At 37.6% G+C, this 20,684-nt stretch overlaps 1 protein-coding gene across 2 annotated transcripts in view; it reads right to left on the bottom strand.

Annotated features, from left to right (window-relative positions):
• Positions 1-20,684, bottom strand: part of ELP4 (elongator acetyltransferase complex subunit 4) — a 133,281-nt gene that overhangs the window by 46,711 nt on the left and 65,886 nt on the right. Inside the window, exon 10 of one of the 2 annotated variants that reach the window (XM_041461741.1) lies at positions 12,579-12,710. The exons of the other annotated variant lie outside the window; for it this stretch is intronic. Coding sequence (XP_041317675.1) covers positions 12,624-12,710 — 87 coding nt within the window. The 3' untranslated portion in view covers positions 12,579-12,623. Of the gene's footprint in view, positions 1-12,578; positions 12,711-20,684 lie in introns of those variants that run through there. 2 annotated transcript variants of the gene reach the window in all.

Raw genomic sequence — 20,684 nt, 5'->3', positions numbered from 1 at the left:
CACTGCTGAATCAGCCAAAAAAACGACCTGAATCCCAACCAGGTCATGGACTCAAACAAGAATAACACTTTGGAATGATGATATTTTTTTTTAAAATTGGTTCATATGTTCAGAATTAGGAAAAAAAAAAAAAAACCAAAAAACTTTGATTAAAAAGTTTTTTAAAACAAACAGAACTGAAAAAAGCCTTTTAAAAAATCATTATATGCCTGCCCATTAAAATGCTTATTTAAGCTTTCCTCTGCCAGTTACCATTGTCAAAATATACAGCAGCAGTTAATAAGACAAGACTAGACTTAACTATTGGCTCTCATAATAAAACATGAAGATAAAAATGAGGGTTGGTGTAATTTATATGAGAGAAAATGATGTACTAAAAGCAAGACACTAAATCAATTTTAAACACCAAACACAATTTATGTCTGACTTTAAAACTCATCCTCCAAACATTAATCTAGACAAAGGCCAGAAACTGAATGAGGCTTAATTTGTGAAACTGATACCTTTCATCATAACCTTTAGCTGAAAAGGTCATTAGATATATTATATCTAAGTGAGCAGCTTATCCCTGCTTCATTACTGATAATTAAGGCAAGTAATATTTTCTTGACAGTAATGTGTCCAGTAAGAGATATTGTCTAGTTTGCATAAACCAGACATTAATTACCAGAGTAGTATCAGAGATAAAAAAAATTAAGTACCTGTGTAACATAATTTCATTATTTTTTCTTCATTTCCTTAAAGAATTAGCAGGCTCAGAAACATAATGAGCATATTAAGAAATCCATTTTCAAGCATTTATTAAAATCCTTATTACACACTACACAAATATATTTTTGCACTTACATAAACAGAAATGAAGGCATCTTGAAATACACACATTATTTAGCTATTTTCTCATCTTGCTTTACAGGGCAACATTCAGTGGTGAAGTGCAGTTATCAAATAACAGGTTCATATTTGGACTTAATTTCAAATGTTAAGGCTTTCATATAGATGCAATCACAAATGATGCCAAGACCTCTGATCTGCAACTTTGACACATGCAAAGGCTCTTTCACCTCATTTGCATAGATGGTATTTTTGCTGCTATACAGAGCAATGGATCAAATATCCATGTGAGGATGACAACGCTGTCCCTTAGATCATTATCTGCTTAACAGTGTTTATTTCTCACTAGAAACTACTCTCAGTGTTTTTAAAAGCTATAGTGCACAGTGTTTAACAGGTAGAAGAATGAGAGATGAATTGTTGGTTTTTCCAGCTTTTACAGGGATGGGGCCACTGAGAGCTGTTTTAAAAGATTTTATTCCATTACCAGTCTCGATGAAGGGTGAGAAAAGACATGTAGAACTCAAATTCATTCCACCAGAAGCCAACCTATTTCCTGCTTGCCTTATAAATGTATTTCAGCCCATCAGCTTTTGGTACACCTTGCTGCTGTTACTTCTAACAGCAATCACCTACATTTTTACCCCTATATTTTTATGAGGTCCTGCTGCAATGCATCTTTCACAGTTCTAATTCTCTAAAATATCTGGTCTTTTTGCAAGGCCATATTGTGAAACTTGTTTCTAGCTCAATCTCTCTCTCAACAATGCCATTTCTATTCCATGGCCTCCCTAAGGCAGCACACCTTATCTCAGAGTTTGCACACAGATGTACAAGGCTGTGTGAGCTTTCTGTCAGGTTCTGGGAATCCTTTACAAATCCATTTCCCACAATGAATTACCTGCAATGGTTCACTCTCAAGGTGTGTTATCCACCAAACTCCACCCTATGAAAATGTAGACAAATGTTGTCCAGAGAGATTTTTACCCCTTAGTCACGACACAATCCATAAATGCTGCTGTCACCCCCATGCCCTGCAGAAACCATAAAATTGGTACCTTATCCCTTCCTCCCTTGAAGTCCTCTCCCCATGAGCATTTGCATGATGGGAGCTCCAAGCAGCATTTCTCACAAGGCATCACTAATGCAGAGGAGAGTCCAGGGCTCCCTGTTGGACAGGGAACTGTTACACCAAAGCCTGCTCCCTACCAGATGTGGTGGGCTCCAAAGAACATTCCCTGGGCTTTCCAGGGAAATGATACCCCATGAGCAAAGGTAGCAAGAAGATGGGTGGGAAGGAATAGGAGTAAGACTGTCACAGCTATGGATATCAGCCATGACTCCCTGGAGCTTGAATGGACATGTTCAGAACCAGCCAGAGGAACACTTCTCATATTTATTTATATTATATTTATTTGTGCATATTATTCTGCACCAGTTAATGCATTAAGTTGGCTGACAATGTGTTATCTCCATGATCATTTGTCAGACGCAGACCTTAAATACTGGAAAGTTAATTGGAAGATCTGTTTTGTGATAACCACCTAATGAGAAACCAGCATGAAAGCTAAATTAAGGAAAATAGCTAAGTATCTGGAAAAGACAAAGAAATCTCTCAGCAGTAATTGAAACGATTAAAATTCTGATTGAGTCTATTTTTGAAATTTGTGCAAAATGACCATTTTGCATCAGGACACAAAATCGTTGCTTGAGTTAAAGGAAATGTAAGGAAAGTGAGGGTAAGACAATGCCTGTATGTGCTGTCCCCCTTACCCCTGAGGCAGGACCACCTGCAGTTGTAATCAATGTTTTTTCCTCTTTCCCCAGGGCAAAGACCAAAAAATAGTGGTGAGATAAAGTTGTGTGAACTGGCTGGGCACCTGTGAGAGGACATGGAGTTGCAGTTGTGTTTATGTGAGAGCACTTGCCATAACAGCCAGAGCATCATGAGTGCACAGAAAACCTAAATCTCAGTACACTGGGATTCTCACCACTCAGTCTCTCACATGGTCCAGATTCTGGGCACAGCCTAATTTTTCCTACAGGAGATTCACCAAATTGATTTCATTTGAAGAGGAAATTCACTTAAGCTGGAAGACATTGTCACTTCAAGCCAAAACAAAGCCATTGACGCTCTCACTGAAAACTGGCTGCATTCATCTGTGCAGTCCTGCCAGACTTGCTTGTGACAGCAGTACCCAAAATTGCATTTTCCATGGCAGATGGCCAGGATATTTCTGCCTTTTCTCATGGGCCAATACCTGGTCATGGCCTGGCTACCTGTGAGGCAGGAACCACCACGGGGAATGACCTGAAAACAAGCCCACGCTGCCATTTGCTCACAGCTTCAACATCCCAAGGGCCAGAAATCAAACCAGAAGTGACCACAAATGTTAATATGCCATTTTAACATCTCCTCTGATGGAAAATGCCCTCGTTCTTCCCAGTTTCTTGGGTAGAACAAGTGATGGCGATCACTGGCACCTGGCAGATATAAGTTTATTTTTACTCCAAATATCCTGAATTCAGTTCTGAAGAAGTTGCTGATTAGTCTACAGACTCTCTCTAAATTAGAACTATTATTCTTTGACATCAGAGCAGTACTGCTGAGTTAGTGACATGTAAAACATTGCTCATTGGTGTCAGTATTTGTAGGATTATGGCATATGATACTGCAGATGGCTATTTATTTATAAAGTGTAGCACTGTTTCAGTCATGAATTATTCATTTGTGGCCTAATATTGACAAAAATCTCTTACATGTATATCCTGAAACATTTGTTGTTTTCACTGCTATTACAAATAATGACTTCACCCATCTGGTTTTACTCTGTATTTTGGTTAAAAAATTATCTGAGTAAAAACACAAACCAATCTTTTTTAGCCCATTCAGAAAATCAGTATGCTTTAATGGGTAATCACATTAAAAATGTATTAATATTTCCTATAAACCAGCAAAAGAATTGTTTTCTTAACTGTTATTTCCCATTTTGCAACAGATAAGTTTTCACAGAGTGAATTTCTAATATTTGACTTTACAAGTTCTGGCTGTAATTTGATTGTGGGATCTGTATTTTTCTTTCTGATAGAAGAGTGAAACTGAGGTCCCAACTACTAAACTGAAATAAAACATTCCATTTGTAAACAAAGCTACTAAAACCTTTTCAAAAGACAGAAAATTACAAAAATAAAAATACAAAGTCTATGTTCTCTGTCCCACTGAATATAAATATACAGTGAAATGCATTTTTGTATGAATTTCATTGTGAACATTGATTAACCTCTCCTAAGTAAATGATATCACAGTCATTGAGATAACAATGCAAACATAAGTAATTTTCATTTAAATATCAAGTTCACAAGAAACTTCTAATTGCAAACTGACTCTGGAACAAAGTTCTGAATCTGGTCTGCTTAATGAAATTAATAAATTTATACATTATATTGTACATTTATATATATTATACATTACAAATGTATACAGATTGCTCATTTTTTATCCTGATAATATGCTCAATGTGATAATTTCCTATTATTCCAGCAGACAGAGGAACTTGTTATTTTTAGTAATATTTTATTGTTCCTACTTCCCCTCGATTGTTGTTTAATTTGGCAGTTACTATGACACTTATTTTTCTAAAAGTGTCAGTAACAGACATAATGAAATATTTTTTTCAAATAAGAAATGTAATGCTGGAAACTTTGAGAACCTCACTGTAGATCAAAGGTGTAAACTTAAGCTGACAACTCTTCCTAATAAGGAAGCTTGCCTCACAGCTTGCCTGAGTTTAAGAGGCAAAAATTAGTATTTACTGCTTAAAATGCTACCACTACATCCTCAGCCTCTCAAATCTGAGCTCAGAAAGGTCAAAATCCAAATTTGATTTATTAACAAACTGAGGAACAGCTCTCAAATCCAGCCAGTGTTGGCAGTTATAAAACTAAGTCTGCAGCTGCATAATTATTTCAGTGTTAATTTGATTAGAAAACAAATTGAATATTCTGGATGACTGTACAAAGAAAGGCAAGAGACGGAATCAGATTTTGTTTTTAAAGGTATTCCAAGGAAGGCACATCATTTTTCTCCGTTGTTCAGTTAAAACATCAGGCTCAAATGTGTTTTGAGCACCTGGGAACAAAGTACAGACTCCTTGAGGATGTTCAGAGTGGGTTTCCTCCAACAGCACGAGCATGAATGTGTTCTCCCCGTGTCCCACACCCTCCCCTGTGACAGACAGGGAGCAGGGGAGGGACCCCTACAAACCCAACAGCTTTCCAGCAGTTTTTGGCCATGTACCTGAAAACCACACTTTTACGTTAAGGTTTTGACAAATGGAAAAATCATGTTTAAAATTCTGACATCTAAACCTGCAATTTCATGCTCCATCTATGCAACATCCCCTTTAGATGTAAATACAAGTGAAAGTAAACACCATTTAAAATTATTCCGCTTAAGTTCAGTACTGTGCATTTTCTCATATTAATTACCTAGAGGAAAAAAAAAAGTAGTAAAACCAAATTGCAGTAGCTCTTTAAAAATGAAGGACTTTGGACCTACATTTCATATTCAAGTTTCATTACATACTTTTTCATCTTCATTACCTAATTATGTATTTCTTCTTCTCAAGCCCACAAAAGTTTTGCAAATAGCAATATCATATGGGCATGAGAAAAAATGGTGTTAGTTGGACCTTTGTAGCCTGTTATTGAAATGCAAAATTTGAAGTTAAGTTGTGTGAGAAATTTATACAGGAAATTATTCATGGTGTTCACAAAGCCTTGCTTTATGGTCTTGTGTGCATCTTCACTAAGTCAGATAACCAAAATTTATTTGATTTATCTTTTGTTTTATCTTGATTTATCTTTAGTTTATCTTTTAGATATTTGATTTATCTTTTGTTTATTCATTTATCTTGTCAGCTGCACTTGCTAGCATAGTTAAAAACAGGTTTTGTTTTTTTGGAGCAGTGTTTTAGAAACTGTTAAAAATGCTGAAATGTAAAAATGTAATATTCCTTGGGAATAATTTTGCTTTTTGTTTGACACAAAGTCATTTTTGAATGCTGCACCAAGGAGATGAGTTTCACAGGTCAGTCTCCTTGCCAGGACGTGTTCCAGGTCAGTGTCAGCCACTGTTGTAAATTGAGAAGTTTACCTGCTGCTACTTTTTCTGTTTCTGTCCTACACTGCAGATAAAAAAAATTAGGGAAAGAATTGGCACAGAATTCAAAATGGAAATTTCTTGTGTGCTGTGTGATTGAAAAATGGCAATTTTTATGAGCACAGTCTCCAAACTCAACCACTTTAGCGTGAGCATCAATGCCTAAGCTTCTCTTTTTTTGGGAAAAGGATAAAAAAGTCCACTTGTTTAGTGCAAAACCATGGCTACCACATAAGCTTAGCCAACATCTTTTCTACACCATTTGTGAGGCTGTGCAATAACACTCCTGTGGAACAGCTGCACTGACACAATGGGCTGCAGACGTTTTTACTGTCCTAATAATCCACATATTAAAGAGTCCCTAAATACTCATTGATGCGACAGACCATAACAACTCCCTTGGAGCTGCTTCAGTTTATCAGGTCAGTGATCTGCATGCTGAGGATTCCCCAGGTACTCATTGACAGGTAGCATCTCATATACACTTGTACTAAAATAATAATTGCTTCAAAGGAACTGTTAAATCCCAGTCGCAAGCACAAATTAATTTAAAACCACTGAGACAGCGCTTTGTTTTTTCTACAGATCTGACAAATCTGGACAAATTTACTAGACAAACCAAGACTTCTGAGCAAGAACAAGCATCCTCACATGGTATGGCTATTTGCATTGTCTTAAAAATACTGCCCACTTTGTCCTCAATGAATTGCAATCACTGTCTTTCTGCTAGGCAAAGGTGACCTAAAAACTGTCCTTGCCACTGTTAGAAAAAAGTGAATTAAAAACCTCTTATAGAGTTAATCATCTTAATTGAAGACCTAATTTGTTGTTGCCCATGTCCTCACTTTCTTTCTCTGTGTAGTGTTTTCTTCTGTCCTCAACCCTTTACTACAAATCACTGTATTTTTTCCTTTCTCTTTTCTTCCATATCCCAACAAGTGTTTAGCCTTGTCAGCCCAGATTGTTTTAATTTCTTACTCTATTGCTACCCCTCACTAAATTAATGCCCTGCAGATTAGAGGAGAAAATAGTAAATCCTAGAAACCTTCTCACCCAAAAGAACCTGTGGTGATTTACCTGCAGCTCCCACCCACTGCATCACTAATGACAAATGAGTCACATTCTAGACAACTTTCTGCCTTCTTCTGAGTTTCAGACAAAGCTGAGCATGAAGGTGCTCGTGCCTACAGTCAGAACACAGCTCCTCTAAAGGCACAAGTCCAGAACAAAAGGCTGTTTTCAACACAGTGTTGAACCGGAATGCCTTGGAATCCATGCCCAAGATGAACTTCAGCCTGATCATGCAACCCTCTGCCATTTGGTACAGCCGTATGGAATTTTGGTACAGCTGTGTGGAATTCTGCAGGGCTCAGTCTGATATTCCTGCTAGCTCTTACATCATTTGCTCCACAGGGCTCTGAAATCATACGCTTTAAGTGCTATTTATAGCCCAGTCAAGACACAAATCAACTGCGCTGCTTGTTTATGTCACTTGCTTTTTATGAGTCATTTGTGTTATGGCTACCAGGACTCATAGATCCAGCTGACACTGGCTGTTGTGTGCTTGGGAAAACATGCTTCATGAGAACTGTACTTCCAAATCAGATGAGACCTCAATCAAATTTCCATTAACAGTCAGGGTAGATGCAGTGTTCTTGCACAGAACTCAACAGCTCAAAGCTGATAATCAAAACAAGGAACCACAACAAGGAGTGGAAGCATCGAAAATCCCTGAACAGATCCATGAGTTGCATAATACTGCCTATGATAATGGACACAAAGAGATTTAGGAGATTAAAGAGATAATATGATAGCTCATAGTAATGTAACACTGGCACTTAGACACTGCCAACTCATTGTGACAGCTCACTTCTCAAAGGCTAAATAACATCATAGAAATGAAGAAGAAAGCAATACTTCCTGTAGAACACTCCTAGGTAACCTTTCTTCTTGGTCTATATATTTTGATTCCATTGCCAAGACCTGAATTGTTTCTCTCCAGTCTTTTTCTTTATCATCTTGATAAATCCAGACATATTCTAAACATTACTGCAAAGATTATTTTTCTAGTCCAGTGCTTTGGTTAGGAGCACCAATGTTGTTCTAGCCCTCCATTATCCCATTTTTTACTGCTGAAGCAAACACAAACTACATATCTTAATTTTCAAGGTCCTTGCAATTTAACATCACTTTAAATATCTTAGACAGCAGCACACCTATCCTATATCTATTTTTGTTTTCTCCTTAAGTTTGGGATGCTTTGCATACGAAAATTCCTGAAACGTCTCATTACACTCTTTCAAAAATTCCTCAAAAATTTCTTCTATCAAAACCTCTTCTACCATAGAACATTTATGTGAACTAATCTAAGACTTAGGCTATGCTAAATCCTAGATTAAAAATGAAATCCTAACACAGCAAATCACTGACTTTTGTCTGCTTAAGAAGATATGGACTGGCACCGTTAGCTTGAAAAGCTGTCCCAGCCTCATCCTGGTGAAACTGCAAATGATTTTTCATGATGGAGACAAAGCACAGGAGATGGGGTCAGGGTGTGTGTATGTGTAGCTCCCTCCACAGCAAGAACCCTCTCTAAAAATGAGGCCAGAGATGCTAGAATCATCATTCTGAATATGAACTTGCAAATGAACCATAAATTCCAGGTGGGCCAACATGCTTCTGTTGTGGACAGAGAGACTCCTACAGGAAGAGTGCTTGTCTCTTAGGTGTTTCCTGCTTCCACTGGCAGTGGGTTTGTGTTCTTTTGAAGCAGTTTTGTGGAACCAGGGTGCCTAAAGGATGTGGGCACTGTGTATCAGCAGAAAGACAAAATGAACCAAGTAATGGTGACAGTGTCTATAAGTCATCTGTCTTACACAATCTGCAGCAAGATTTGATGGTACTAAGTAAACCTATCTCCAAAATAAGTGCTTAAGCAGCACAAGACTGAGGGTGAACAAACCAGAAATAAAAAATTGTTCACAGACTTGTGCTGAAGGGAGGAAAGGCAGCATGATGAAACACCTGAAGCAGCAGCAGTATCAATAAAAGTGGTTGGATTGATATGTTTTTTCTGTTTTGTGTGATTAAAGCCAGTTCTCTGAATATTCATGAGGAACAGGTCTCAGTCTGTGCAAAAGCTTTTTTTGTGTTTTTGTCTTCGTGGGCTCTGTGAAGAATCAAAGACATCTAAGTATAAGCCTAGAATTTTTAATGTTGTGTGGAACTTTCACCAACTGTGTAGCTGAATGAAAACAATTCATCAAACAGTAGTTTTCCAACCAGAGATTGCATTTCTTTCATCAAATCAACACTATTAAGTCACAAGGTCTCTCTGTTGCCAAGGAATTCAGAAAACAGTCCGTGGCAGTGCCCACAGCATTTGAAGCAGCCTGATTTGAAGCTCTGCTTGTCAGCTGAACTTCCATCCAGAGGACAGAGAATCCTCCTCTGAATCTCTAGGACATAAGATTGACTATCAGGCTTCCTTTTGTTAACGAGCTCATATTAGCAGCCAGCCAAGAGTTTGGTTGCTAATCAAGTGTAGCAGTAGAGAAGCTCAGGCACTAATCCAGCTGCTGAAGGCATTCCAATATTTGGTGGCTTTGTCTGAGTCACAGAATCATTGCTTGGTCTGGTTGGAAGGGACCTCTGGAGATGATCCAGTCCAGTCTCCAAGAAGAGCAAGGTCCTCCCACTGTGGTTTTTAAAAGAAAGATGAGGAAGGCGGGAAGTGAAGAGGAATGCAGGATGGATGGAACATCAGTCAAAGAGCAGCGATCACAGCTCAAAGATAAACAGCATTAATAACATAAACAATACACATCCCAACTGATGTGTATTGATGTGGCCTGATTCAGCACTTTACATTTATGTATATTTACTCCATTTTCACAGAGCTTGAAACTACATGGAAAGTACATCCCAACATTAAAACTTTTAGTAAGAATGCTGCTAATTATGTATTTTATTTTCCAGTAGCTCTCTTGATGAAGACATAAGGTCTTCATCAATTAAAAGTCTGAATTGACACCTTCCAATCATCTGCTGTATCCCAGGCATTGCATTTATGAGTGATCTACGAAGTGTTTTTCAAAGGATATGTAAAGCTTTATCAATGCAACAGAGAGCATTACACATTCTATTTTATAAAAATTACTATTTTTTTGAAGTAGAACTTTAAAAGTCTCTTCTAGTTTCAGTCTCTGAAAGCACTCATCTGATTTCAAGAGGATTTAAAAATTATGGTCCTGTAATACAAAAGCACTCTCAATGATCTCTTATTACTTCTAGAATAACAAAGGGGTTATTAACCACCACACTAGATATGGAAATTGATGAGGAAAGCTACCTAGAATTATAGACCAGATTTACAAATAACTGCATTTTCATCCTAAAATTAATGTTCAATGGCATTGCACATAAGTACATTTAGAGATCCTAAGACATAACTGTAATAAATTTTAGTGTACAATTACATTGACAAAATTATTTAAAAATATTTATGTTTAATATTTTTAAAGGATTGCTGGTTATCTTGAAAATTATGTGTTATTTTTCATTTACTTTTAACTGCTGATGGATTTTCAGACCCCTACAATTCAAATCACTCTCCCTCAGTTTCTTTGGGAGTGCAGTAGTAACAGGGTGGAACTCCTCTGCCACCTCCAAAACCTTCTAATTTTGCTTTATTGACAATAAAATCAGTGGGGGTATTTAATATGCAACAGCAGAGGCTTGAGAAAGGTCTCATTATTGTATGACAACTGCTCATTCTGATGTGGACAAGAACATTTCTACATGAGGAAGGTCATGACATCAAATCGTGGCTGAAAGCTTTTAATGTCACACAGGAAAAGCTCACAACAAAATCTCAAACGCAGACAAAGAATTTAAGAAGTTATTTTTTAAGAAGTCATGGTTAATACCAAAGGGAACATAAAAAAAAGTTCTGGAACCATCCACAAACCAAACAACTTCCCCCAAGGAGTGGAAGAGGTCAAGGCAATACGACACAAACAGCTGTGGGTAGGTGGGTGCTCTGCTTGGGCTGCCAGGTCTGAGATGGTGACACTGCTTTCGGTCCCCAAGACAGCAGGCTTAGAGTGAAAGGAAAAAGAATCAGAATGAAGTCAATGAAAATAAACAAATTAAGAAATATGGGGAGCAGGACACAAATTATGGGCAGATTTAGTACGCTGCTACTCTGACAGGGGAGCTGAGCACGGCTGTGTGGCTGAGTAATTCTTCCCTGCCTTCAGAGCAGCTGGTTACTAAGATTAATGATTTATATATTCAAAAGGGGGCTGATTCCTCTGGACTTGCTGGCTGGAAATGCATGATACCCATATCATTTAGCTTCCTCCCCACAACTAAAATAGATATGAGCACAACATTCAGCTGTCAAGCATTTCAAAAAGATTACTAATTCAGTTTGAACTTAATCTGCTGAATGAAAGTACTTTAAAAAATGTACTTCAGTTCTAAGGAGAAAAGTATGACTTGTGTGAGAAAGAAAAGTTGTGTACCACTGCCACTCCCCTTTTCAGCACCAGGAATGGGTTGTACTTATTTGAAAGGACAATTTGACTGGGGATCTTTGTGCTGCTGTTAAAATACAAAAATACCAGCAAAAACATGCTGCTACACAAACCAGTGAGGAATCAAAACATATCCCAGAGTGCAATTCATCAGTGTTTTCTAACTGCATTATCACAGAATTATAGAATATCTTGAGCTGGAATGTGGAATCATAGAATATCTTGAGTTTGGAATCCAAACAGTGTATCTCTTAACTCAATATATGGAAACTATAGAAGAAAACTACAAAGAAATTATCCACCTAGAAATGGGACTTTATTACTCTAACTATCCAGAACCGTTGTCTTTGAAAAATTAATTATATCTGATGAAGCAATAGAGATAAACATCACTAATGGAAAGCAGCACTCTTGACGTAGGCTGCTACTTAAAATATGATGATAGAAGTGAACTCCTACAAAAAGGACAATATTTAGCTAAAAGGAATCCTAGAAAGCTTTTTACTCTGAAGATAATCTGAGTAATCTTACCCAGAAATAAAAGGTCTGTTTGGTCAGATCATATTTGTACAGTTAGGTTTTTAACCAGTAACTATACACAATATTAATAAATTTACGGTTTGGAAAAAAATTAAAGGACTTAAAAAATTAAAAGAAAGAAAAAAATTTTGCTTTTTCATTCTTTCTCAGGTTCTGTATTATCCAAATGCTCCAGGCAGTTGTAAGTTTTGGTAATGGTCAACAGAGTAAGTAACAGGTTCTTTGCCTGCACTACTGGAACTAGCTTAGAACTTCCTAATATCTCACTAGGTATGCTTTTCTGCAGCTGAGGGAGTTATTCCAGACAAGTGTTAATGCACAGACCATTGTTCCATTTGTCCTTACTTTTCTACTCCTTGCATAATTTTTCTGCTGAAAAAATTATTATCTGACCAATCTTATGGTCAGCAGAAATCTTATGCTGCTTAGCTCTGATTGCAGTTCTGCTGTCTCCTAGGGCTGCCTTTTGCAGCTTTCCCAAAACCCTCTGATTTTATGGATTCCCACAAATCCCTCTTAAATTTTTGCCTCCAATATTGCCCTGGTTCTTCTCAAAGGAAGAGCTCTGACAAAACAAAGATCCCAAAACGCTTTAGGTTAGGAGAAAGCAGCAGCCGCGCGTCCGCAAACAAGGAAGTCTAGGGGAAAAAAAAAACAAACCAACCCCAAATTAAAAAAATCTCTGCCTATACATGCTCTGCAAAAAAAGTCTCCTGACACAAATCAAAGGATCCTCCCCAACATATGGAGGAGCTGCTCTGCCCTTCCGGGGATGGTCTGTAGCTATGTTCACCTCGGGCACGCCAAGGAGAGGTGAGTTGTCAAATGCAATTTCCATCAGGGGCGGGTTTGGTTGAGGCACAAGAGCTGCATGCAATGATGATAGATGGTTTATCCCAGCCCCAAACTGCCGCCTGGGAAATCTTGCACGCAAACGAACGGGAGCTCAGGCGTTATTAGTGTCAAGGAGGTGCACGCGGGCAAAATTTGGTTGGCAGCCAGGCAGGATGAATCAAGGCGAAAAAGTGACCAATTGCATGTTCAAAATGGAAATGGATAGGCATGTCGTAGTTTGGAAGGGTTTTAAACACCAGGAAAAAGTCATGCATTATTAATTATTCTGAGATAAATATTTAAAAAGTCTTGCTCTGTGGAGAAATACAATTTTTAAGTCAATGTAAATTACATGTATAGTGCCCTAATTTTTAGGCTTCTTTATCCCAGAAGCTTCACTACGACAGCTCAGAGTACTCCTTATTATATAACTTTAAAATAATATTCAGAGTATTGCAGATTAAAAAATTATCAACCAAATAAACATTTTAAAAGCAATAAAGAGTGTATTCATTTTTTTGAATTATTTGCAAGCAAAGCAACCACTTGTGCCCCTTGCAGTGGAGTACAATGCTCATATTTATCACCTTCACCTTTTCAAAGTTACCTAAATATTTAATGAACTAAACAGCAGAATCCACCTGTGTGAGCAATCACAATCCTTGGTTCTCTAAATAAATAGCAAAAAATTGCTAAAAGAGAATGTCCTCAAGTTTCATTGCCTGAAGTGATACGCTCTGACAAATCTAACAGCTCTTTCTGTGTCATTCCTAATGCACTTGTCACTCAGTATTATCCATCCTCATTAATGACAATGGGAAAGTTTATCTTGGGAACACGTTTTAAATCATCCACTCTTTACAATGGGACCATGAAATCTCTTACAAAACATGAGGCGGGAACTACTCTGACAACAAAACCCCTTCCTGGCAGCTTTACTCTTAATTCCTGTTCAAGGAATAATATGTTTATCACACAACCACACGGAACAATATATTAGATGAAACTTGAAACAAGAATAGCTGCTTTGATTTTTCAAGATGGAAAGTGGTTTTCCAAATTTTTTTTTTTTAATGTTGGGAATATTATATCTTTTTAGGGATGTAATTTTATATGGACCCATACTTCCTCTTTAAGAAAAAAAAAAAAGTCATAAACCCCTGATAAAATAGTTTGAATATTAATGTCATAGAAATAGCGATACTCTTTACAATAATAATGATTGCTAAGGGATTACTCCTGGCTTTGCACAAATTCTGCTTTACTTATAGATGTTTTTACCAGAAGTCTTGATTATATGCATAAAACCACTCCAGCATAATTTCCAGCAGTAATATTCTGTTTTGATTATGAGTTCTGAAAACTGGTATGCCCCCTATGTCAGCGCTATGCAACAGATGGATTGCAACTATTTCCTTTATTTTGGATGCCCGAATGTAAAAACTACAATATTCATTGCTTCTCTTTTCATCATCTCATTTGCAACAGCACCACCAGCCTTCCATAAAAGCAGCAGTTAACAGAAGTTGCTTCCAAATGCCTCTGACCACAATAAATGCTGATTTTTGGGATCAATTTGTACAGTAACAACAGAATTTCAGGATGAAAACCTGAGAAACAAAAAATAATGAGAATTAAAGAAGCCGCAAGAAAGTATTCCAGTTATTCCTATTTGTGTGAGCACACACAACTACACTGAACGTGCAGGATAATGCTGCCCTAAAGGGTGCTAACACACATCAGGGCGTGGATGAACAAAAATGGAGAAGCAGAAGCAGTGAAGACCATAGTACAAATAGAATTTTAGTTCAGACAGAGGAAAAAGTGCTTCTTATGTAAGATTATGAGTAATCCACTGACAAAATCCTTTCACTGCAATGTTTCTACAGTAGGCCCTCACTCTATTAACACAGTAAAAATTCTCCTTTGTAGATTTAGGGGTGTTTCAGTAGCCTGAATCTAATTTTCATGGCTTTCTCAAAGTCAAAATGCCCTTTTCAAATCTGTGAAAAAATAATCAGAGATGCACTTCTACCTTAAAACTGCCTTTTACATAACATGACTGTGGCCTTGAAAGTTTCTGAAGCAGCCCAAGTTTTTGTAGGGCAGCCAGAACACAAAAAAGCCAGCTCTTCTCTCCTTGTTTCCACAAGTTTTCAAAAACCATAACATAATAAGCCTGAAATTTTCAGGCTATTGCTGAAGATTTTAGCAGGCAGTAGTGACTTGTCTTCTTATGCAAAAACTTCTCTGCAAAAACTCACTTGATTAATAGAAAATACAGAAATAATGTGGCTTCCCATTTAACTCATGAGACATGAAATACCTCACCAGTAATTTCTTATCAAAATGTAAAGGAAATCTAAAAAGAATAAAACTTAAGCAGGACAGCACTAAATAGCTATTTAAAAGTAGCTACATTAATGATACAAAAATTAATGTGATACTTTGAAAGATTATATTAAGAAATGCCTCTTAAACAAAATAAGAATTCCATTTAATTATAGAGCTCTTCAAAGCATCAGGAATCTCCTTTTAGTTACTTACTGAAATATCTGCACACATTCAATATTTATGCTGTCTTTCCCTCTATCCATTTTTAAACAGAATTAAAGGAGTAGCTAAAACTCTGCCAATAAAATGACAGGAAGGCTATTTTTAGTCTAGATGATGTAGACCAAGCATAAACAGCCCATGGCTATGCTACTATTGAGGATCGGATCTAAATACAAGTACTAGATTTCCTTCCTATTATGTTCTTTTTTTTTAACAGCAACAAGAATTACAAATTACATACTGGTCTGTATCACTTAATAAGTACTCATCCTAGAAGGAGAACCATTTTCCCCTTCATTAAGGCAAAAAAAAAAAAAAAAAGAAAAGGCTGATGTAACTCCTGCCACACTACTCTCTGGTAGGAAAAGGTTTGTGAAAGTGCATTTGAGGAAACCTGTAACCTGCCCAGAATTACAAAGCCTTACACCAGAAGGTGAGAAGCGTTTGATTAGCAAGTTTACCACGCTGCTTTCAGGGGCTTTAGATTGCAGACCTGAGACATCTCAACCTCCAGAGACTGCAGGGTTTATCAATCAAGCAAAACATGACTCGACCCCTAATAAATCCAAGAGAAAAGAGATGAAACCAATGGATAACTGCACGTCATAGAGAAACAGAAAAAATGTTGCTCAGTTGTAACATCTGGCACCTCCAGAGGCCAGGGATGTGATCATCCTGTACATCACACACTGGATACCCAAAACGGGGCTACAACCACGAGCAGGCTTGCCTTGGCTCATCTTGGTTCTTCCACTCGTGTATTGGCTCACAGATGAAAGCAGCTAAGGGGGAATGCCCAAACCCTGAGTTATCCTGGGACAGCACTCCTTGACTGAGAACTCTCCCAGACTCCAAGGATCTGCAAACTGCACAGAATTCACAGAATCACAGAATTCCCAGAATCACTGGGTTGGAAGAGACCTTCAAAACCATCGAGTCCAACCCAGCCCCAACAGCTCACCTGAACCCTGGCCCCCAGTGCCACATCCAGGCTCTGTTAAACACACCCAGGGATGGTGACTGCACCACCTCCCCGGGCAGCCATTCCAGAACTTCACCACCCTTTCTGGAAAAAACTTCTTCCTAATATCCAACCTATATTTCCCTTGGTGGAGCTCTTGGTGTCCTCTGGTTCTGTCAGCAGTGCTTGGAGAAAGAGCCCAGCCCCGCCTGAGCACAGGCACCTTTCAGGAGCTGTAGAGTGTGATAAAGTCACCTCTGACCCCCATCTGGAGAGCCAGGAGGCAGCCTGGGTGAGGCAGTCACTGAGCAGCTCCTCCCCAGACTCGGGGAATGTTTTGCTCACAAATATTCAAACGCCCGGCAGATGTCTCAGGTGCATCACAGAGACTTCAGAAACCCCCTCAAAACTCAGCTCCCGTGGCCACGTCCTCAAATGTTCACACGTGGGTCTCACACAACCCTGTCCTTCCCAGAAAAAGTGAGGTACAGCGCCTTAGCAAAGATTACTAAAGATCTCAAAACTTTAAATATTGGGCAATCAGGTTATTTTGAGAATAGCAGGCACTGCTTTGGATGCAGGGTGAAGTGGATTTCTCCTGTGCAGTACTCACATCCTGCCACTGAAAAGTGGCAAACTGGTTGGTTACCTTTGCTTTCTGCTTTTACTGTTCAACAAGACTCAAGCAAACACACCGCCCAAAGATTACTGGTTTAATATGAGACAAAAAGTAAGTTCGTTGAGCAATTGTTTTGTAAATGTGAACACCAAAGTGAATTCTTGAGTAATTTTTGCTATAACAGACTTCAAACAGGAAAAAAGTAGACGAAAAGCCCATAGACCGTGTTTTCATAAGCTAAAACCAGGTATTTCAAAGCTTAAATACCTGAAATGAGGCATTTAAAATGAACTACTTTCAGCAAGTTCCACCAGCTGTTTTCTGAAAGCCAAGCCGTCTGTGATTGGTGTAAGCTGGCAGCCAAATTCCCTTTATTTATGTATGCATTTATGGACAGCAATAAAAAGCTTTAATTATTGTACACTGTACAATTATTACTTGCTTTCTTCAGAAGGAAGGAGGAAACAGAACAGTTAATTCAGTAATATTCATTTTGAAGGGGAATAATACGGTGTCAATGCTAAGCTGGCCAGAAACACTACTTTAACTGCAATAAATAATGTTTTCCTTCTAGGAGACAGCTTCACTTGATATTTCAAAAGTTTCCAAAATGCAATGAGACACTTTAAATTACATTATGTATGATAGAGAATCCTTTGAAAATCCTATGAAATATAGCTGAGAAAACCCAAATATAAAATATATCAAAACCATGTAACTAAAACAACTGTGAGAAAGAGAGCAATAAAGATGGCATGACCAAAACCTAACTTTACTTACACTTTGGGCACTGTAGTCATCACCCATTTTGCTTATGATAATCTATGTTTTGCACAATTCTCTTGGCCAGAAATACAAGAATAAAACATACTCCAAAATTTAGTTACAAATAATACCCCATAATTTAGCTAAAGCAAAAATAAGTATTTGCACAATGATTACAGAACATCTTTTTCCTTCAGCTACAGTACTGTGCAGTGTATGTTTATTTTTTTCCTCCAGTCTCCTTTTGGGACTTTCTTTCAGACTAAGAATAATGACTAGCTTGCTCTCAGTAAAAATAATTTAAAAACCCATGTTCCTGCATGTTAACAGCTCAACAAAGGGTAATATTTTTTTGTGAACCAATAAAAGAAATAGATCAGAAAAACGGTATGAAACAATTTCTGTAGAGGTGAAAAAATTAAAGAAACTATAAATTTGTGGTTTCCTTACAGATTTATGTTCACCCTAAACCCTAAATTAATATTTTCAAAGACTGGAAAAGTTAACTCTTAATCCTGAATTTCCAAAGTTACAATAAAACATTGGAAATTTAAGTGTGTTACTGGCATGGCAAATGTTTGGCAGCATTGGTCTGCTTCCCTACAAAATGCCATTTTAACCCTTTACAAGTATTAGATGGGGATACCTTCCAGTTTCCTCATTCAGAGAGGACTTGAGTCACTTCCTACCCAAAGATCATAATTAAAAGCAGAACAAACAGCACTGAGACCAGGAGATCCAGAGGGATGCACGTCTTGGACATGGAAAATCCTCTTCCTCTCCTTCCTTTCACTAAGAGCCCTGAACTTCAGGGCATGGCAATAAGGCTGTTATATAATGTATATTATACAATGTACACCTGTGCATGACAAAATGTGACTTCCTCTCAGCTTGCATTTTAATTTTCCTGCCTTTACAGAGATACAGAAAGCCTGAGATGTGTTTTGCCACGTAACAGCCTGATTGGATTTGTTACTCTTTGTGAAATGAGAACATTCTACAGCTAGAAAATATCCTAATTTTATTAAAACTTGTGATATTTTGAAGAGCATTTAATGGAAGTGGCACCCAGTTCCTGCTGAGAACTACTATAAATATGGGGCTTAACTCCTTTAGCTTCTTAAAGACTCACCATCAATATCTTTCTAAGTCATGCCCACAGACCATTGTCTAAAACAGTGAATAATGTAACAGTGAATAATATAATAATGAATAACATAATCCTTTACAGACATTTGCAGAGAAAGACTTTTTAAATCCTTATCGACCAACATTTTTACAAAAGATGTCTTTATTCTACCTGTCTACCAATAGTTAGCAAGTGGGAATATGTCAGCTGCTTTACTCTTCTGGCAAATACAGAAGTTGACCCACTTATTTACAGAGTGAACAGGCCCAACCCTTTCATGCTGCAACACTGACCCTTAGCACAGATCCTGAGAATGAGCAGCCCATTACAACATGCACAAGTGACCTTCCAGGGCATTAATGACTTTGTGGTGCACGTTCTTCCCTTGCAACAGCACGTGGCATAAATATTTCTAAATGCCAGAATTATTTGTTTAAGTAAGCCCCATTAAATGGGCTCTGTTTGCTAACAAGAAACTGCAGTTGCACTGTATTACAAGGGTTAAAGTTTTGAAAAACTGAATGGAACTCTCACATCACAGTGTTATACAACCCATAAAATAAAATTAATTGTTAAATAAATTTCAGGATATTACAAATCTTCCTATGCAACCTAAGAGTTAACAATATCTTCCTGTATTTGCCTACAGACAAATAATTAATAATTTAATTTACATGAATCAGCAGTATACAACAAGAATGTGATATTTTAAAATTAAATTCTTCCACATGTGCACAGAATATGTGTTCTGAAATTCCATATACTGTATAAAATGGATCACTTGATTTCAGTCCACTGTACCATTAAGATTGGGAGAGTTTTTCTTTTCAAATAGGAGCTCTCCAAGTATTGTTTCACTTCAAGTTATTATAATTTAAAAATACTCTCCCAAAACTTTAGCTAAATTGTACTGTCACAATTTTAAACACGTATATTTATTCAAAATTGTTTGAAAGAATGTAATACATTTTTGACAGGCAGTCTTTTACAATATTGAAATCAAATCCTTGATTTCATCAAACCCTTCATATTCTGTGCCTTATTCCTGGAAGGCTCATGCCAAAATGATTTAGTTTGATTTTCTTTAACAATGGTAGGTTGGCTTGACAGCATCTGACAAAACAATTCAGTGAAGTACACCATACCAGGTAAAGAGAACCTGAACTGGCTACTAGGTGAAATAATGCAAAATGGAGCTTGGTATTATGACAGAATTAGTTTTGTAGGAGAACCTTTTTTTTTGTTTTGTTTTTTTTTTTTTTTTGCAGTATTATTAACTTTAGATTAAGAAAATGTTACGGTATTATAATTATTGTCTTTTGAACTATTTCTAAATAACCCAGTGGTGAATATAATGGGGTAAATGGACAGGAAAAATCAATGCAAAAAACCTGGTTTTGCTGGTATGAATTCCAGCTGAATTTTATTCCAGCGTTTTGCCTCTCTCTGTTGGAAATTTTAGGTATTTTTGCAGAGTTCCCTGCACTGGAGCCCCCCAGCTGGAGTGGAACATCCAGCATAGAGCTTGCCAGGTATGATGCAGCTGCTCAAGGCATCCCATACAAGCCCCAGGGGTGGCTGTGTTCTCCAACACATGGGGGTGAGAAAGTTGAAGAAATACCCTTTGTGTAACACTTCAGGAAAGTTCTGTCTCATCCCTGAACCAGGAGAACCAGGGAATTTCCATCCCTGCCACAGGTCATGGGCAGCCAGGCAGTCACAAGTGCTGGCTTGGTAAAAGAAGGTTT

Source organism: Pyrgilauda ruficollis, unplaced genomic scaffold, assembly GCF_017590135.1.
Source record: "Pyrgilauda ruficollis isolate IOZ18807 unplaced genomic scaffold, ASM1759013v1 scaffold153, whole genome shotgun sequence".
Classification (NCBI taxonomy): domain Eukaryota; kingdom Metazoa; phylum Chordata; class Aves; order Passeriformes; family Passeridae; genus Pyrgilauda; species Pyrgilauda ruficollis.
The sequence above is the reverse complement of the archived record's forward strand: the minus strand, read 5'-3'. Positions and strand labels throughout refer to the sequence as shown.